At 35.8% G+C, this 17,755-nt stretch overlaps 1 protein-coding gene across 1 annotated transcript; it reads right to left on the reverse strand.

The window, feature by feature from the left end:
- Positions 1-156: 156 nt before the first annotated feature.
- LOC129807295 (voltage-dependent calcium channel subunit alpha-2/delta-3) lies at positions 157-16,819 on the reverse strand. The gene is made up of 8 exons (XM_055856470.1): positions 15,945-16,819; positions 8,243-8,324; positions 7,388-8,167; positions 6,884-7,333; positions 6,653-6,826; positions 5,968-6,580; positions 5,411-5,913; positions 157-5,182 (listed from the first exon to the last, which is right to left on the reverse strand). The coding sequence occupies exons 1-8, from the start codon at positions 16,052-16,054 to the stop codon at positions 4,310-4,312; spliced, it is 3,585 nt and encodes a 1,194-aa protein (XP_055712445.1). The 5' UTR covers positions 16,055-16,819; the 3' UTR covers positions 157-4,309.
- Between the last annotated feature and the right edge of the window lie 936 nt (positions 16,820-17,755).

Below are 17,755 nucleotides of genomic sequence, written 5' to 3' on the forward strand. Positions count from 1 at the left end.
GAATTTTCGTGAAAACGTTGGACATTTTAGTATTAGCTGCTTTAAGTGCGAAGTCGCTTAAAATTTAGCAGAGTTTAGCTGAATTTTCAGCTATTTTTAGATGAGATGATGCCGAGCTGAATCCGAAGAATGACAAGCGGAAATAGAAACCCAAACTTTTTCATTCAAAAATTTATTATTTGATGAAACAACAAATATTTTTTTATCAACATTTAATCCCATTACAATTTTACACAATAAATATTCTGTGTACGATTTTTTTGCCTATAATATAATTATTGTATTAAATATTTTTTGTTCCTTTATGTTCTGTTTTTAACAAATTTACCATAATAAATTGCGTGTGTCATTTTTTTCTTTTAATTCTAAGAGTTCATGTTAAAAAGTAGGATCACATTTATACAAAATTTTTTTAATTGTTTTCTTCACTGGTATATATTTAAAATGTATATATAAGGTAAAATGTTAAAAATCCCGTATATAAGTGTGTTTTTTTTTCTCTTCGACTAATTTACTACGTTCTGTTTCTTTTTTAAAGAAAATGTCACGTGTGTGTCTTTAGGAAATGATGATTATAATGTTATACAAAAAAACTTCAGGGTGATTTTCATCGGCAACATTGTTTACGAATGGTTTTTATTTTAATTTGGATTTTGTAACTATTTAGAAATTATAATTAGGCTGATTAAAAATTATTTATGATATCAGACACGCAGGAAATATTAGTCTGGGTTGAACGATCGGATCAATAGCTTGAAAAAAAAAGAGGTATGAAAACTCTTATTCAATAAACAGAAGTGTATTCGTAAAATTAGCAAAGAAAAGTTTTTTTGTTTCTTTTAGAACAAATGGAAATCTTACGCCATACAAAATGTTCAATTTAAAAGTAAATCATTTAGATAAAATGTCTTTGTGTTATGTGTTAGTTTTGTAATCTTTCTTTTTTGGAATTTTCTCAATGCAAATTTATTTCTGAATTTATGCATAAACTCCGAAAAATGTGATTAAATTAATAAATAATTCAGGAAATTGTACTAGTTAATGTCAATATGTTCAACGAAATAATAATAAGGATCATTTGCACATAAAAAACAAACAAATCATCAGGACATCCAATAACCCCAAGTCATTATTTCTAGACGTTTGACCTCTAGAACAGGCACCGTAAATTCAGACAAACAGTGAAAAGTATTTTTTCTGAAAATCTCAGGATTCCTAAATTTTACCAGATGATACTAAGAGGATAAACTGTAAATCCAGATTATAGTTCAGATTTTAGAAGTAAAATAAAACGGATAAAAACGCATTATCAGCTCATTACCGGTTCATAATCAGTAGCAACCCGTTCATACTTGTCTGGAATTTCAAGACCTTTCCAGTGAAGCGGTACGGTCAAGTTGATTCAGAAATTCTTTCTTTAGGGAATTTTTAACATATGGCCTTAAAAACCGGTATTAGAAATGGTTCGACGGTATTTTGTCATTATGGAGGAAATGCGAGCCTAAACAACGTCTAAGACATATAGAAGTTTTGACCGTTTTTCACTGCTCGAACTCAAAAAGATAAGCAGTTATTTAATCAACTTTTTTCTTCAATTTCTCACCGATGTGAAGCACAATCAGTAAAGCGGTCTTCAGACTAGAGGTTTAGCCCAGTTCCAGAAAGCCTCAAAGTCCCCAATAGCGAGCAACTTCGTCGCTTTTTGAGAGCCTCAAAGGTTATATATCTTTGATAATCCAATCCTAAGTCAATTTTTTCAAAAAATCGTAATCGATTACAAATCAGTGGAGTTACGCCATTTGGCTTAGTCTTAGGTCTAAAGCCCATATAAGAGACTTTCGGTCTTCGGTGACCCCTCCATAAGTGAATATTATCTAGCCACCAAAATCATGTTTTTTGTTTATTTCGAAAACGGTTCCTACATTTTTTTTTATTTTCGAACATATTTTGAAGGTAGTCAAGACAAGTTCGAAAATGAAAAATAAAATCTAGTTTTGATGGTAGTCAAGAGCGCTTTAAGGGTTCAGAATAATAATTAATACTATCGTATTCCGTACTTCCAATTTCACGAGGTGAGCCCTAGACTCCACTCGAAATTTTCGGTTAAAGACTGACGGAAGAGGGGACGTCTTGGTGATCTGAAGTATATTTCGGGGCATGAGGTTTTATGACGACGGTTATATATAGCCACAAAAGAGTCGTGTGCGGAAGAGTGAGCATTTTACTTGCCAACGGACAGCCCCAAAGCCAATCAGACATGGTTACTAACTTGGCGTCAGGCGGAAACCGGCAGTAAAACTTAAAACCAAAAATTTGTATCCTTGTATAGATTATGCCTGGTGGTAATATACAGTAGAGTCTCTCAAATCTGAATCTCTCAAATTCGAACGACGTTTGGATTCAAAATGCCAATTGTGTGGTTATGTTGAAAAATTCGTATTCTGAATGAATGAAAATAATATTTATGTGCTTCTTCCTGAATGTTTACATACATTATGATCGTATAAAATGAAAAAGAAGTATGTTACAACTAAGAATTGTAAGAAAGTACGGGAATTTGATTCAAAGTACAATTTAATCTCACATAAATTTCGTTGGTTTTGAAAAAATCGTTCGAATTTGAGAGGTGAGAAATGTCAAAAATATCCCCCGAGCGTTCGAATTTAGAAGACTCTACTGTATACAAGGTGCGACAGCCCCACCTTTTGGGAAAATGGCAAAGCGTCTGCGTGTGTGTGTTTTGAAGGTAATCCAGGAAGGGAATTCTGTAACACTCTGGCAATGCCATATGACAAATTGGGCTCGAATCGGAGAGCTTTATCGAAAACGCGATTCTATAGCCGTGACATTGCTATTTGAGCTCACGTGGTATTGTCAGAAGTCAAGTATTTGAGATTTCTGGCAATTCAAATGACAATGAATTTTGTTAAATAAATCAACCAAGACGTACTGTATTTTTATAAAATTGTCAAGTAAACAGATTTCATTAAAAAATCAATTAATTGCATTTTCGAACTATGCTATGACGAAATATGATATGACAAATAAAGCTCGAATGGCATTGTCAGACTTCGAACTCACGCATGACAATGCCACGAAAATTACAGAATTCCCCTACAGGTGATTATTTTGCCCATAGTCACTTATGACCGGAAAACATTTCGTTATCGAATTTTCGAAGGTCAAAATTAAACCACGTTGAATTGCCTATTTCTCAACCGATTTTCCTGACTTGTCTTGAAATTTTCAAATGGGTATCATCGGTTTCAAGCAGCAAGTTCGGAAAGTATATCCACTTTTCTATACTTCTCTCGAATTTACTTTTTTAAAAACGTGCTCTTAAGGCTCTTAATCAAATTTCTTTTTCGGAATGGTGTTTTTCTTTTAAATTTGTGAATAAATTTAATCGGTAGTAAGCCGATATGCATCTAAAAACCTTGCGAAAAGATAATTCACAGAGAGTTCCTATTCGTGAGTTCGAGCACTCAGCAATGCTTGCACACTTTGTTATCTCATTTTTTGTACCGATAAAGGCAAAGATAGACTATCGGTCTAATTTATGATCTACAACTTTACTTTATTTTGCGATCCTGAAAGGAATCTACATATCATCGGTTGGATTAACAATGGTGCAAGCTACATATGCTTTGTGTTTCCATTCGTAGGAAACGCCACGCAGTGATGCGTCGCTTACAATGAATGCAGACACAAGCAAATGCAGTTAACACAGTTACTGATCCAACCGACTTTATTTAGGAGAACAAATGTTCAACTCACATTGTTCTCCTTGGTACATTGATGAGCATATCAATAACCCATATCCATAATCGGAACTTTGGCGTAGGGGTTGCCGAAGGTCTAAAGTCACTATCTCCAACCGTTTGGCCTCTAAGTCTGGCAACAGCCGGAAAGTAAAACGAATAAGACAGACAGATAGACAAACAATATCACACTATTTCTCAGAATCATAAATCATCTGATAATCAAGAATTCAATATTATCATGCTTTTTAATGCCAATCTTCGTTTTGATTTTGTAAACTTTTTAATCCGTCCAACCAAAATCAAAAACAAGTTTTACAAATTGCTAATGAAAATCCCCTTAATAAAGTTTAAAAGGAAAAGTTGCAAATTTTTCACTATCTACACCGAAAATATTTGATTCTGTTACATTTGTTCTGCTATAAATTCTACAACCACATTGTCTAGTAAAGTCACCTAGAGTATTGGCGTCTTACCCTGTGCTCGAGGGAGGGACCGGATTGTGCCAGGCAGTCCTACAATTAAAAGTTGTCTAAAAGTCAAAGGCTTCAATGGAGGGAGAGGAGGAGGATGAGGCTGATGAGAAATGCCACAATTGACGGTAAATGGTCCGCAGCTGAGCCACAGTAGGTCATCTCCTCTTCGTCCGGATGCTCAGTGAAGCATTCCTCCAGTCGTCGACGAGGAAGGTAGTTCATGGCGAGCTTGTGGCAAGGAAAGGAGACATTGTACAAAATGACCTGAGGCTCAGCTGTTAGAAAACGATAGCAACTGGAGTACATTGTGTTAACGACGACCAGAATGAGATTTGAATGTGGGATGCGTTTAATGTAGTATGGACGGGAGCAGTTTCTTGGTCCTTCGCCCGAAAATCCATTCCCCTGAATGAACATGCTTTGATTGAGGATGTAGAGCTGTGACTGCTTATCGCAGGCATAGTGAAAGGTCTCATACTTAATCTCCTTTGGTCGATTGAAATAGTCCTCTTCTTCCTGACTCTGACCTTTGCGGAGTTTCTTTTGGGATGGACCTTTGTCGTAAGGTGGTGTGGCTGTATCGTAGTCATCGTAGACTTCCTCCAATGGTACACCCTCAACCAGCCAAAGGTGTAACCGGGACAGATGCAAAACGAACTCAGTTAGAAACCATTCCAAGCCGAGGATCAAAAGTTTCAGAGGGGACATCAGAAAATTACTGTCGTTCGAGACAACACGATCCTCAAAGCACAGAGCCTGCCAATCGTACACTGTAATGCTCTTAAATATCCCAGCCTCAACCATGGATTCCATAACGGCTCCCTCGAGTTCTCCGAAGAATCTACCAGTATCATTTTGCGTTTCTGACAAAATCACATACCCATTATTGTCAATTACGTAGCAGTCCTGCTCGTCCGACTCGCAGCTCTTCATGCAGTCGTTGCACTTTGGAAATTGATTAGATGGTTAGATTAGAAAGTTAGGACCCAAAGAGACTCAGGCTGATCCTCAAGAATATTACGCTTGTAAAATTCGGAAGTAAAGGAAATTTATGTCAAGGACCTCTAATCGATGATCCTAAGCCCCTTTGTATGACAGTTTGGCGTAAATCCTTTCTTGTGGATCATCCTGAGTCTTTTGGGCCTTTAGATACCCGTACAGTTTGGCACTTACATAAGTCTTTGAAGTCAGTTCTATGAAACGCTCGTACATGAGTTCATGTGAGAACTGAAAGCCTACAACAGCTGCTGGTGCTTCCATACCTCCATCTCTTGGAAAAATCGCATGTGAAGCAGTTACCTTGAGTTCGTAGTCCTCAGCAGGATCACTGGCATGTGGGACGGAGTAGACAAAACTCTGTGGATCTATTTTATGCTGAAGAATGGCGCTCTTGTACCAACTCTCCTCTATAGCTGTTGTGTGGTAGTCTCCAAATTCTCGATCTGTATCGACTTCAACCTCGCCAAAGATGAACTGCCACCTAGTAAGGCCACTCATAGTAGCCACAAATCTCAGCGTTGCATTATACCTCTGAATTAGTTCCTTCTCCTCAGCAGACTCAAAGCGCCATTCGCGGTAGGAAGTGTTGGTAACTTTAGCATCAAAGACGAGAAGTTGTACAAGTTCTCTATTGCAGTAGTAGGCATCATCGTTAAGTGTCTTCCTTCCGCAGTTTGCTGAAATCAGTAGAAGTTGTAGAGATTGCAAGCTATCAATTCGATTAAACTTACGTTCATTTGAATCACCCATTGTTGAATCAAAGCCAACATCGGGCTCATACTGCTGAGACCAGGTCCATTGAGGATCATAGAGTTTCTTCAGAAAGTGCCTAAGTTCATCTTCGGGTGTTTTAAACTCATGCCCTTCCAGATAGTGATACTTGCAGTAGACCCAATCTGGATGAACCTTCCAGTTCTCCCCAACGAAGAAATCCGAAATATTCACTCCTGTAATCTGGTTTCGCTTGATCTCATTTCCCACTTTAATCCAGGTATTTCCGTAGTCGTGAGGAAGAGCCAAACCAAGCGAGAATGGCGTATTAGCCAAAGGAGCGAAATAGTAGTCCTGAAATTCTTGAGAAACCCTTCGCATTTTATCGTAGTGAAATCTCACGGGTATTTTCAGCATTTGATGCTTTTCTGTGTTAACTAGACTCTCCCTGAGTTTTAGTAGATCATCTCCAGGATCTCTACCTTCCCGACCATCGTCAAATTGTTCGACTTCCGTTAAGTCTATGCTGTTGTAGTTTCGTTTCAGGATACCCTTGTAAGTTGGCCTAAGGTCTGGATGTAGGAGAACGTACCCGTTGTTGCTTATTATGAAGGAGTACCCATTTACCCCAAGCTGAAGAATTAAAGATCAGTACGTCATCATTAGATTTCTAGAAATGATTTTTTAACGCAAAACTAGGCTTACCTTGTAAGGCAAAGTAAGCTTGTCTATGTCTTCTATAGGAACATCAGTCCCAGCTACTCCAAGCAAACTTATACTTCTCGTAACGTTCCGTATGGGATCAAACTCATGATCAAAGGCCGGTACTCCTACGGCTATCATAAGCCTAGGAGGGCTATCCTCATCTTCTTGCTTGTACTGAAAAAGAAAGAAGGCAGTTAAACTAAATTCTAGCTAAACTCTCAAAGATCATACAGCTTTATCTGCGAACGCATGTGTCCAAGTAGGAGGATGTTCGACTCCTTGTAGAACCAGAGGTGTTGCTATAACCGTGACATACTTCAGGACTTCTTCCTGAACCTGATCCAAGGTTTGAATGTGGGAGTAGTAGCCACGATTGAGGCAGGCCATCCATTGGATTTCTCTTACTTTAGTCACTTCCTTGCCCAGAAGGTATGTGAATATCCTAACAGGGGTTTTAGTCTCATTGGCAACTTCTACTCTATTCCATTCATTGAACACTTCTGTTAGATTGCCTGGAACTCCGTCTGTTATCAACATGATAGCTTGATTGCATCCAGTTGTTGATTCATTGCATCGACGGATTTCGCGGTATTTCTCTAATAGTTGAAAGGCTCTTATGAAGGCTTTGGAGACATTGGCGTATCCTTCTGGTTCTAGTCCTTGAACTGCATCATTAAAGACCTGGAATTGAGCATCTTAGCATTGACTATTCTTCACAAAGGTTTTTGTCCTTACCTTTATATTTTCCGGAGTAGCTTGAACCAACATATCATTAAAGCAAGGTACTAGTTCTTGAACTCCATTCGAATAGTTGTAGATATTGATGAAGTCATTGTTGCTGAATGTCTCCAGGACACTCTTAACCGTAAGTTGAGCGATGTAGTTCCTGAATCCTGTCATGGATCCTGAATTGTCCAGAAGGATAACGACATCCTTGGAACAGGTTGCTGTTTCGATGTACCAGGACCGTCTTCGGCAGTCGTAGACATCGACATCCTCGCCTTCCCATTCCATGGCAGGATAGTGCCTCAGTAGTCCAGTATAGGACCCAAAATACTGCCAGGATAGTGCAGGATCTGAATTATAGTTCTGCACGAAGACCTCATCCAAAGCTTCTGACCACTGTAGGGCTTCCATAACTTTTGGAGATCGATCGTATACGTTTGTTGGCACATGAACCGAACTATGAGTTGTATTTACTGAAATGTTGTAGAAGTGCGTATCCTGATCCAGAAACATTTCTCGATACATAAAAAAGTTATTCAGAATGGATTCTGGCAATTCTTCAGTTCGCTCATGTCCATGGATATCGCTGTACTTGCTTGAGTAGTAACTAAAGTTCCCTGGATAGGTCTCATTGAATTCAAATTGTTCAGAAACTTCCTCAGCAACGTGCAGAATGCACTTAACAGCATCCATCTTCCGGATAAACATCCTTCCTACATTTTCCACAATTGAGTCAATGAGACTTGAACCGTTCTTTTCCTCAACTCGTGCATTGTAGGCTTTGTATTTCTGAAACAAAAAGAACAACAAATTTTATTAAGAATTATTTGAAAAAAAAAACAATGAAATAATAGCAGCAAATACCGCTTGAATTTCCGGCGATTTCGTCATCTTCTGGCCAAGCTCCCATAATTCATCTCCAAACTTCTTTGCCCATTGTTCGACACTGAAAGACAGAAGTTGTAAACACATTATATTTATCAATAGAAAACCCAAACATCTTTTGCCAAATTCAAACACTTGCTCTTTCTTTAGCTTCTGCTTTGAAGCAATTTTGAGGGTTGGGCGAAAGTTTTCCTGTGGTTCGTGCTTTCAAGAGTTCAAGAGATCGAAATAACAATGAGAGGATTATGTGTTATATGTTGAGGAAGTGGAACAAATTCTGCCCTACTTACTTCATTGTTCATGATGAGAATTTGGTAAGCTCTACCGAAGATGATTCTAAGAAAGCAAGTTTCAAGGTTAAAGAGTAAACCATAAGGAAATGGTTTTCATGCGTTGATTTTCTGCATAAGTAAGTTAAGGATATTCACGTTCAAAAAAACTTATATTAAAAAATGCACAGGGATGTGTGCCAAATTTCAGCAAAGTGCATGCAAGCGCCAAAGTCTCAAATTTTAAATGTAATATAGTTAATACAAATTCGTTTTTTATTCCTTCTTCTTAAGGAGTATGTTTCTTGGAAGCTTGTAGACAGTTTATCGTCTTTATTTACTCTAAAATCGTTCTTAAAAATGAATAAAAATGTAGACATAGCTTTGGTGTCCTATTTCGGCCACCTTCATTCTCATAGTTCCTTGCCCTTCAGGAAATCTACCAATATGTTTTTCACGTCATCTCGTTTGTCGAAGATACATTTTTTGTTATTCTTTAACATTGTATAATCTCTATAGTCTGTTCTGTAAAAATTAAAAATTCATGGAAATTCGAGGAACACAAAAAGTGACCGGAATTGCAAGCTGGCCGAAATTTGGCACACTTACCCTAATCTAATAATTCATGTAATTTAATAAAATTAAACGAAATTACATCCAAAGCTGTTTGGAGGAAACTGATGAGATAGTTTTAAAAGTTTTGTATAAAATGATAGCTATAATTTAGAGTCATCGCCCTTTTGAGATCCCACTTGCATTAATTTTTATACTCAAGATTACTTCAAAGTATTAACTATTATGAACGTTATGAACATTAAATTAAGTTAATAATTCTATAAAATATATTTAATCGAATAAGGTTTCTTATATAGTTTAAACAAATCTCAATAATACAAAATCAATTGCTTTCCAAAATAAAACCTTTCTAATGCCATAGGAACGTTTTACAAAATATTTTAATTAGTCGTACTAAGATTCTAAAGTAGACAGCAATTGCACTGAATTACTCATTCTATAACGAAAAAGAAATAAAAGAATTATTTCTCGATTTGGCAGGATCTCAGGTATACAGCAATCCCTTGAGGACATATGGATAACACATAAAAATATATTCTTCACATCTATCTAGTTATTTTCCATTGCAGAAGTATAGATATTCACTGCAAGGTTTGATATCTCAACATTATATTTTAAGAGAATCTAGTCGAACTTTTGCCAGATTTATAAGATACTTTTAAACTTCTCGTTCAAACTATGCAAATAATAAAGTTTTTTGGAAAGGAACATATTGCATATGTTTGCCAATATGTGACTTAATTTCTTTTTGTAAAGGTTTTTTCCCTATCAAGGAAAACTGTCCATTTAGAATGGATTTATCAAGGCTGAGAAGCAGAAAATGTTACTTTTCCGAAGTTACAGGGCAAGTCCAGGACTAAACTTTTAAAGTTTTATTTTTGGTAGGCAAGGGAAAATTTTACATTCGGTATTCTCTAATAAAATCTACAGATTGTAAGAAATTTTGTTAATATTGTGCAATTTTAACCCTTTATGGCGTCTACACATTATGAGAAATTTTTTTAAATGCTCTTTTAAAGAAAATTTCCCAAATTTCCCCTATCCTTATAGGCAGAAATATCAGTTTTAAAAAACGAAAAGGCAATTTTTTGACGAAAATTGCTTCTAGTGTTTGCAGCCATTAAAGACGAATAGGACACCGGTGCGTGTCCCAAAAATAAAAACTATTTTTTCGGACTATATAGAGGAAAAAATAACCTTCTATAGTTAAAACAAAAATGCTTTTGTTTTTGGGACACCGGAGTCCCGCACATCCGTATAGGTGTGTACGTAAGCTGTATCCAACTTCGTCAAAATTCAACTTTTGAGGAAAATTTTTCAAAATTTTTATATGTCCAAATATAAAAGAGACTGATGAGTTTAATAGATAGGCTGAACTTCCTCTTCAAAGCAAAGAATTTTAACCCTTTCACAACGAGGGAATCAAAAATTGAGGGTTAGATTAAATATCATTTTTTCTAAGCGATTTAGAGGAAAATATAAACATTAGGTGGCAGCAAGCTTATTTTTTTGGATTACCGATGACCTTTTAATTTTCAAAAGGTTGAGGGATTCGAGAAGGGTATATTGAAAGTCAATACTGATGAAATTTTGAGCGTTTTTACTAAAATATTTTTAATGAAAATATTAATGGTGTAATGGGATAATAACATTCTTCCCCGCCGCATAGGTGTGTCAAGGATTTTAATCTTTTCGGAGAACAAACAACAATGATTTTTGTCAGAGTTTTCGGCGCAGCACCGATCTTCTTCGGTGACTTGTTTATTTGACTTTTTTCAACTTTATAAATAAAATATTTAATTAAAATTCCTAAGTATGTAAAAGTACAACAACACTATGCAACACGGTTTTTTTAACGGAGATCTCACATGGTACGTTTGATAGAGTCAAGTCCCCTGATTAAGAATCTGGTCTTGGTTTTGCTCCTATACGTAACAATTTTTTTTTATTAATACTTTTATATTTTTTCTGCTTTGCCTTATATTATTCGTTATATCTCAGGTTCTAGTGAACGGAACTTGAAAAGTGTGGGTGCGTTGGAAAGCTCATTAGTCGAGCTTCAATTTTGATAATTACAAAAAACCTTGTAAAACCACTCCTTCGGGGTGTAAAATTGAAGTTTCTCTAAAAATTACCAAAAAAATGGTCCTAAAGTGAGGTTTTAAAAATTTGTATAAAATAAACTAAACAAAATATTAAAAATCCAATGGTACCAGGTGATAGGCCACACTTAGAACTACAATTTTGTTCATCTGAGACATCGCGCTCCGATCACTCTAAATGCCTCATTTGTTGGTTTTTGTCATTTTCCAAAAATATGAAGTACATATTTTAAAGCAAATTTCCTAAAGATTTCTGAGAAAACATCTTTTAAAACTTGTGTGAAACATACATAACTGTTGAGATCCTTCTTTAATTCGATCGGGGGACCATTAACATGATTTTCTTTAACATCCCCAATCAACATTCAGCCACGTGAAGAAACCCCTAAACTCCTTTTGGAATGCTTTTTTATGATTGGTAGAAAACGCATCAGCAAATATTTCGTAAATGCATTTCAATGACTTTAGATCATACTTTTATTTAAAATTAACCTCTACTAGAAATAGTATTAGATGGATGGATGGAAATAAATAAAAACAAAAATTTAATACTTAAAGGAAAATTGAGAGCTTTTTAATGAGGGTTGATTGGAAATGTAAATGAAAATCATGTTAATGGTCCCCCCGACCGAATTAAAGAAGGATCTCAACAGTTATGTATGTTTCACACAAGTTTTAAAAGATGTTTTCTCAGAAATCTTTAGGAAATTTGCTTTAAAATATGTACTTCATATTTTTGGAAAATGACAAAAACCAACAAATGAGGCATTTAGAGTGATCGGAGCGCGATGTCTCAGATGAACAAAATTGTAGTTCTAAGTGTGGCCTATCACCTGGTATCATTGGATTTTTAATATTTTGTTTAGTTTATTTTATACAAATTTTTAAAACCTCACTTTAGGACCATTTTTTTGGTAATTTTTAGAGAAACTTCAATTTTACACCCCGAAGGAGTGGTTTTACAAGGTTTTTTGTAATTATCAAAATTGAAGCTCGACTAATGAGCTTTCCAACGCACCCACACTTTTCAAGTTCCGTTCACTAGAACCTGAGATATAACAAATAATATAAGGCAAAGCAGAAAAAATATAAAAGTATTAATAAAAAAAAATTGTTACGTATAGGAGCAAAACCAAGACCAGATTCTTAATCAGGGGACTTGACTCTATCAAACGTACCATGTGAGATCTCCGTTAACAAAAAAAGTTGTGAATTTGTTGCATAGTGCAATAAAACTATATTTTCTGAAATTTTCAGTTTTTTTTTAAATTAAATCGTTGGGCTCAAATCTAATTTTCTGAAACTTCTTAAAAAAATACTTTACCGTAGTCAGAGTAAATTAGGTTAAAATAAAAAAAAAAAATAACAAATATTTCCTTTCATCAGAAAAGTTAAAATTCTCGCAGTTCTGAAATGAAGGATTATATTTTTCCTTTATCACAACTTATTTTACAAGTCAAAACGTCGGTCGTGTAAAATATATCGAAAATTAAAAATTTTTCTATAAAATTCTGACAAAAGAACAAATTTCTTTATTTTTCAAAATTCCTACGTAAAGTATTATAGTTTAACTCTGCTTCTAACGAGAAATATTTTTTGTTTTGACTTATAATGAATTTAGTCTGAGTAATACCGTAATATTGATTACCGCAATATAATATTTTTTCAAAAAGTCTCAGAAAATTAGGTTTCAATAACCGATTTTTCTAAATCTCAAAAAAGGAAATTCCAGATAATAATGCTTAAATATTGTACTTTTATGTGTTTAAAAGCTTAACCGTTTAAGGACGATTGGAACACCGTTGTCCCATAAAGAAAATAATTTTTCCTGACTACCCAAAGTTATTTTTTTTTATGTTTGTACGTTTTTGCAAAGTAGAAGGTTGGATGAATCTAGAATATTTTTTGCAAGTCTCTAGCTATTTTCTATGTAGTAAATATTTAAGCTCAAAAATGGCGAATTTTTAAATTCTCAAATTCATAATTGATGTTATTTATTTTTTATACTACCAATTTTTTTAAGCAAAACCTATTGGCAACGAAATACTTTTCATTTTTGGGCTATTTTTGTCCCTATCGTCCATAAAAGCACAAAATACACCAAATCAGACTTTGTTGGACTTTCCAAGATTAGATGTAAGACTTATCATTGATTATGTTTCTCAGTTTAATTTTTATTGTTGATTTTCAGTCCGGAAAAAGTGTCTCGTCGTTAAAGGGTTAAGGGGTTACGCGGGTCTAGAAAACTAAAAATATTAAATTTTCTCTACAGCATAATGAAAAATTATTTAATACAAGCTCTTAAGCCTGTAAAAGTATAACATTTAAACTATCTAAAATTTTCATAAAATAAATTTTAAAATTTCAGCCATTACGCTGCCCTCATTTTAGGTGTATTTCTTGAAAAAAAAAAAGACGTACTATTCAGTGGACAAGATTTCTCGGAATTGGTTTATCTGAAATCCAAAAACCAAATATCTTCTGTTGGCTTATGAGTTAACCCTTTAAGGACGAGAAGGTTTAAAATCGGAAGTCAGAAAAAATCGGTTTTTCTGACTTTTTAGAGCAAAACGTAGCTTTAAAAGACCATAGGAAGAATTTCATTTTTGGGTCACCGGTGACCCAATCGTCCTTAAAGGGTTAAACCAGTCCTTACACGAAAAAATTTGTGTTTACTTGATCACAACTTATTTTACAACATGAAACGTGGTGTGAAATACGTCAAAAATGGCATTTTTTTTGCTTGAAATTCTCCCAAAAATTTAAATTTCACTTTTTTTTCAAAAATTTTTAGTTCCAGGACTAGTTTGACTCATAAGCAACAGGAAATATTTGGATTATGGATTGCAGATGAACCTATTCCTGAAATTTTGTTTACCGGAAAGGCCGGAAAGTATATATTTTCTTTTCACAAAGATCTCCGAAAATCAAATCCGAATTTTTAAAATTTTCGAATGAAAATTTCAGAAAATATAGGTAGTTTGACTATTGTACTTTTATAAACCAAGAAACTTGAATACAATAATTTTTTATTGTGTGGAAAAAAACTGCTCTCTCTTGGTATCCGAGCAGTTAAAATCTTGAGAAAAATATCCTGTCTATTGTCCATTTTAATCCACATAACCCCTTTAATTAAATAATTTTTTTTACTTTGAAAATAAATTTAGAGAAAATGTATGATTTTTTGTCTTAAGAAAACTTTTTGAAAATTGATTTGAAAAGATCTTTTTCATTAAATGTTTCCAGACATTGCGAAATGTTTTTTCAAAATGTTTTAGCCACACATTTCCTGAAAAATAGGTCAGTCATTAACGGAATATGGGAAAATATGTGCGAAGCTACAGCGAGTGCGAAGATTCAAAGCCTTCCCCTAAATGATTTTTCTTACTACTTGGATACCTGACGAAGAGAACCACAAGTTTCGAAATGTTGTAGAAAAAGAAAATTGAGAAAATCATGCAGGGTCTAATGAGGAGTCCAAGTTTTCCGTCCAATACCAAAAATAAATAAATCTGACGGATTCTATTTAGGTATGCCCTACACAGGGGAGGTGGGGCTACTTTGAGACGTGGGGCTACATTGTTATACGATTTTTTCGCATAATTCTAAAGGAAATTGGGTTTTAACATGATGTAATTTAGATAGACAAAACAATTATTAATCTAAATAAAATAATTGTACACTGATAAAAAAAGAGGATGCGATTAACTTTTTTTCCTCAAAACTTTAACACTTTTTAGGTGTAAAAATATATCAACATTTTTTAATGTTAATTTTGCGCCTTTTTAAGGGTAAAATTAACATGGAAAAGGGTAACTTTAACCCCTAATACACCTAAAAAGGGTAATATTTACACCGATTTTGGATCAATATTGCAGGGTAAAATTAGCATTTTCGGAATGTTATTTTAACTTTTTCGGATTCCTCTCACTCAGTGTAAGGACCAGCTTAATTTAGAAATATGCGAAAAAGTCGCATAACAATCTAGTCCCACAGCTCAAAGTAGCCCCACTTTCCCTTAATTGGAAATAGCCCTATTGCTGATCCAATCCACGATTTTTCAATGGAAATGATGAATTCTTAACAGCGGAAAGTTAATCCGGATTAATTTTTTACATCACAATGAAATACATTAAAAAAAATCTAACACATTGTCTCTCACCACAATTCAATTGAAACTGTTAACAGAATTTTCAGCATTTTTTAATTACTCGCAATAATATTCGCAATGTTTACAATAGTCCACCACAAAAAGAATAGAGATGAAAGAACGGCAGAAAAAACCACGTGCTGCGAAATTGCTCCATTCTTGGTTTATTTTTGAATGGAGCACGAGAGACGCAGAAGAAAGGTGAAATTCCGTGTGCTTCCAAATGTTGTTCTTTCCGCAAATGCAAATATTTTGTATGATTGTGGCAAAAGTGTGTGAGTGACATTGGTACTGGTTTTGGTGAGGAGCTATGGGGACGCCGGGTGGACACCGGGACGCCAACGAATGCGACAAGATAGACTAGCTGATGCCAATTAGCTCACTATCTCGGTCTAATGGTGGAAAACCAAATGGTTGGGAAATGTTGGAAAAAATCTCGTGGGAGACGAAGATGACCGATGTTACTCACACCTTAAGGTGCTTTTTAGGGATATTTTTAGGCATTTTGGGAGTGAGATTTTCCGTGTCACAAAGCAATTTTCGTGGCCAGGATGATGAACATCTGGGACATCTTTGACACTTACTTATCACCTTCTGGAGTAGCTAGAATCCCTGTGCTGTGCATGAGACTAAGAAGGGGCAAAATTGCCAGAAAAGTCGCACAATGAATCCGTGGAAAACACTTCACACCCATTTTTTCCCGCACTTCCTACAATCCTTCACATTGCACATCCGGAAGGACAATCCCAAGCCTCCTCCTTCTTGATTACTTCCTAACTCAGCAAAGTTCCTTGTTGGCTAATGTTAAATCTCAGCACTGATCATGGCACAATTTTCACGAGCTCACTGTTCAGGGAAAACTGCGTTGAATTTGTGAAAAATCCGACACATGGGAGGCTCACTTGGTCTATTTTTACACGCCCAACTCAGACACTGTTTCCCACGGGAGTGACCGAGATATTTCACGGAATTGCAGTACTTCCCAAAAAGCCCCAATTTTCCCAATAAGAAAACCCCCCTGAACTCCAGTACGAGGTGAAAATGGGGTCCTCAGCAGGGACGTGCTCAAGTGACACTCTCGAGAAGTCAAGCAACGCAATGAAGATGGATTTCCCACGGAAAAGTCACAATCCGACTGACAGTGGAAGAGAGATGGTCAAGTAAATTCAGAGGAAGACAACTAGAACAACCCGAAGGGAAAACGTGCTTTTCCGCAACGCATGCGCTCCTGAAATCCGAGGGAAATGCTCCTGAAACAGGGTGGATCCCTTTTCTCTTGGCTTCAATGCACACAAAAAAAAAATGAAATCACCGGAAGATGTAACAACCTTGAGCTATTTATCCAGAAACCCGATTCCCCTTAAGGTCGCCAATTTTCCCGCCCAAAACAAACGCCCGCTCCCTGAAGACACTGCAAATCCAAACTCTAAAACGCCATCCAGCTTCCAGCTGTAGCAGACACTCCTCTGAATTGACCTTGACCGCTAATAGCATTCTTTTGCCCATTGAATTGGATTTTATTAATCCCTTTTGGTGTGCCTTGGAGGTTGTTTTGCGAAATCCGGGAACATACAGAAGATGAGATACAAAAGAGAAGTGGTCAGAAAAAGAGGCTGAAGAATGCTCAGTCAAGTGTAAATTGCCTCTATAGTTTTGCCAACACAGAGAAGAAAAAAAGGGGTGAGGATTTTGTGCAGTAGCTCAAATTTCGAGAGTGTCCTTAGGAATATCCAGTGAGGATGGGCTGCCTGAAAATTTCCTGGAAAAAGGAGCAAGAGAGCTCAGGAGTTTGCGCAGTAATCAGCTGTACTACCTGCAAGACTCTCGCGAGAGTCGAGGACATTGCGGGAGAACGAAATATCACGCATAAAGGATGTTGTACCACTGCAATGTACTATGTTGTTTAACAGGGAGAAGTACCTTAAATAAAATGCTTTTGATCTTAATGTGTTGGCTACTCAAAAATCAAAATAGTGGCCTTGTAGAACCAAGACTTTGACAAGTCTTTAACTGCACCTTTAAAAGCCTTATAATGAGAGAATTAAGTGTTGCAATTCCTGTAGAAGCTTATAAGCACCTTAAAAGTGCGCCACTTTACTTTTAATAAAGCAGAGTGGGGCAGTTTCAGGCTTCTAATTTTTTTTAAACTTATTTACTAAACTAATATGTGCCATATTTAAATTAACTAGGGGAAACTCGGGAACCACCAAACACGGGGTAGCACCAAACACTAATTTTTTATTTCCAAACTACTTGGACTATCTCGACCATTTCTTCAATGGACAACCATCCCTATAGTGCCTAAAAATTCTTATAGGCCTTGTCCTCAGAAGTCGAATATCTGATTAAAAAATCGCAGTGTTTGGTGCTACCCCGTGTTTGGTGGTGCCCAAGT

This window comes from Phlebotomus papatasi, chromosome 3, assembly GCF_024763615.1.
Source record: "Phlebotomus papatasi isolate M1 chromosome 3, Ppap_2.1, whole genome shotgun sequence".
Classification (NCBI taxonomy): domain Eukaryota; kingdom Metazoa; phylum Arthropoda; class Insecta; order Diptera; family Psychodidae; genus Phlebotomus; species Phlebotomus papatasi.

Bases quoted from the DNA above. Each gene is read 5' to 3' on its own strand.
- LOC129807295 (XM_055856470.1), bottom strand. From the start codon at position 16,054: ATGGGTGTGAAGTGTTTTCCACGGATTCATTGTGCGACTTTTCTGGCA. The intron at 7,334-7,387 runs GTAAGGACAAAA...GCTCAATTCCAG, and splicing joins CTACTCCGGAAAATATAAAG to GTCTTTAATGATGCAGTTCA. The intron at 6,581-6,652 runs GTAAGCCTAGTT...TTAATTCTTCAG, and splicing joins AGCTTACTTTGCCTTACAAG to CTTGGGGTAAATGGGTACTC.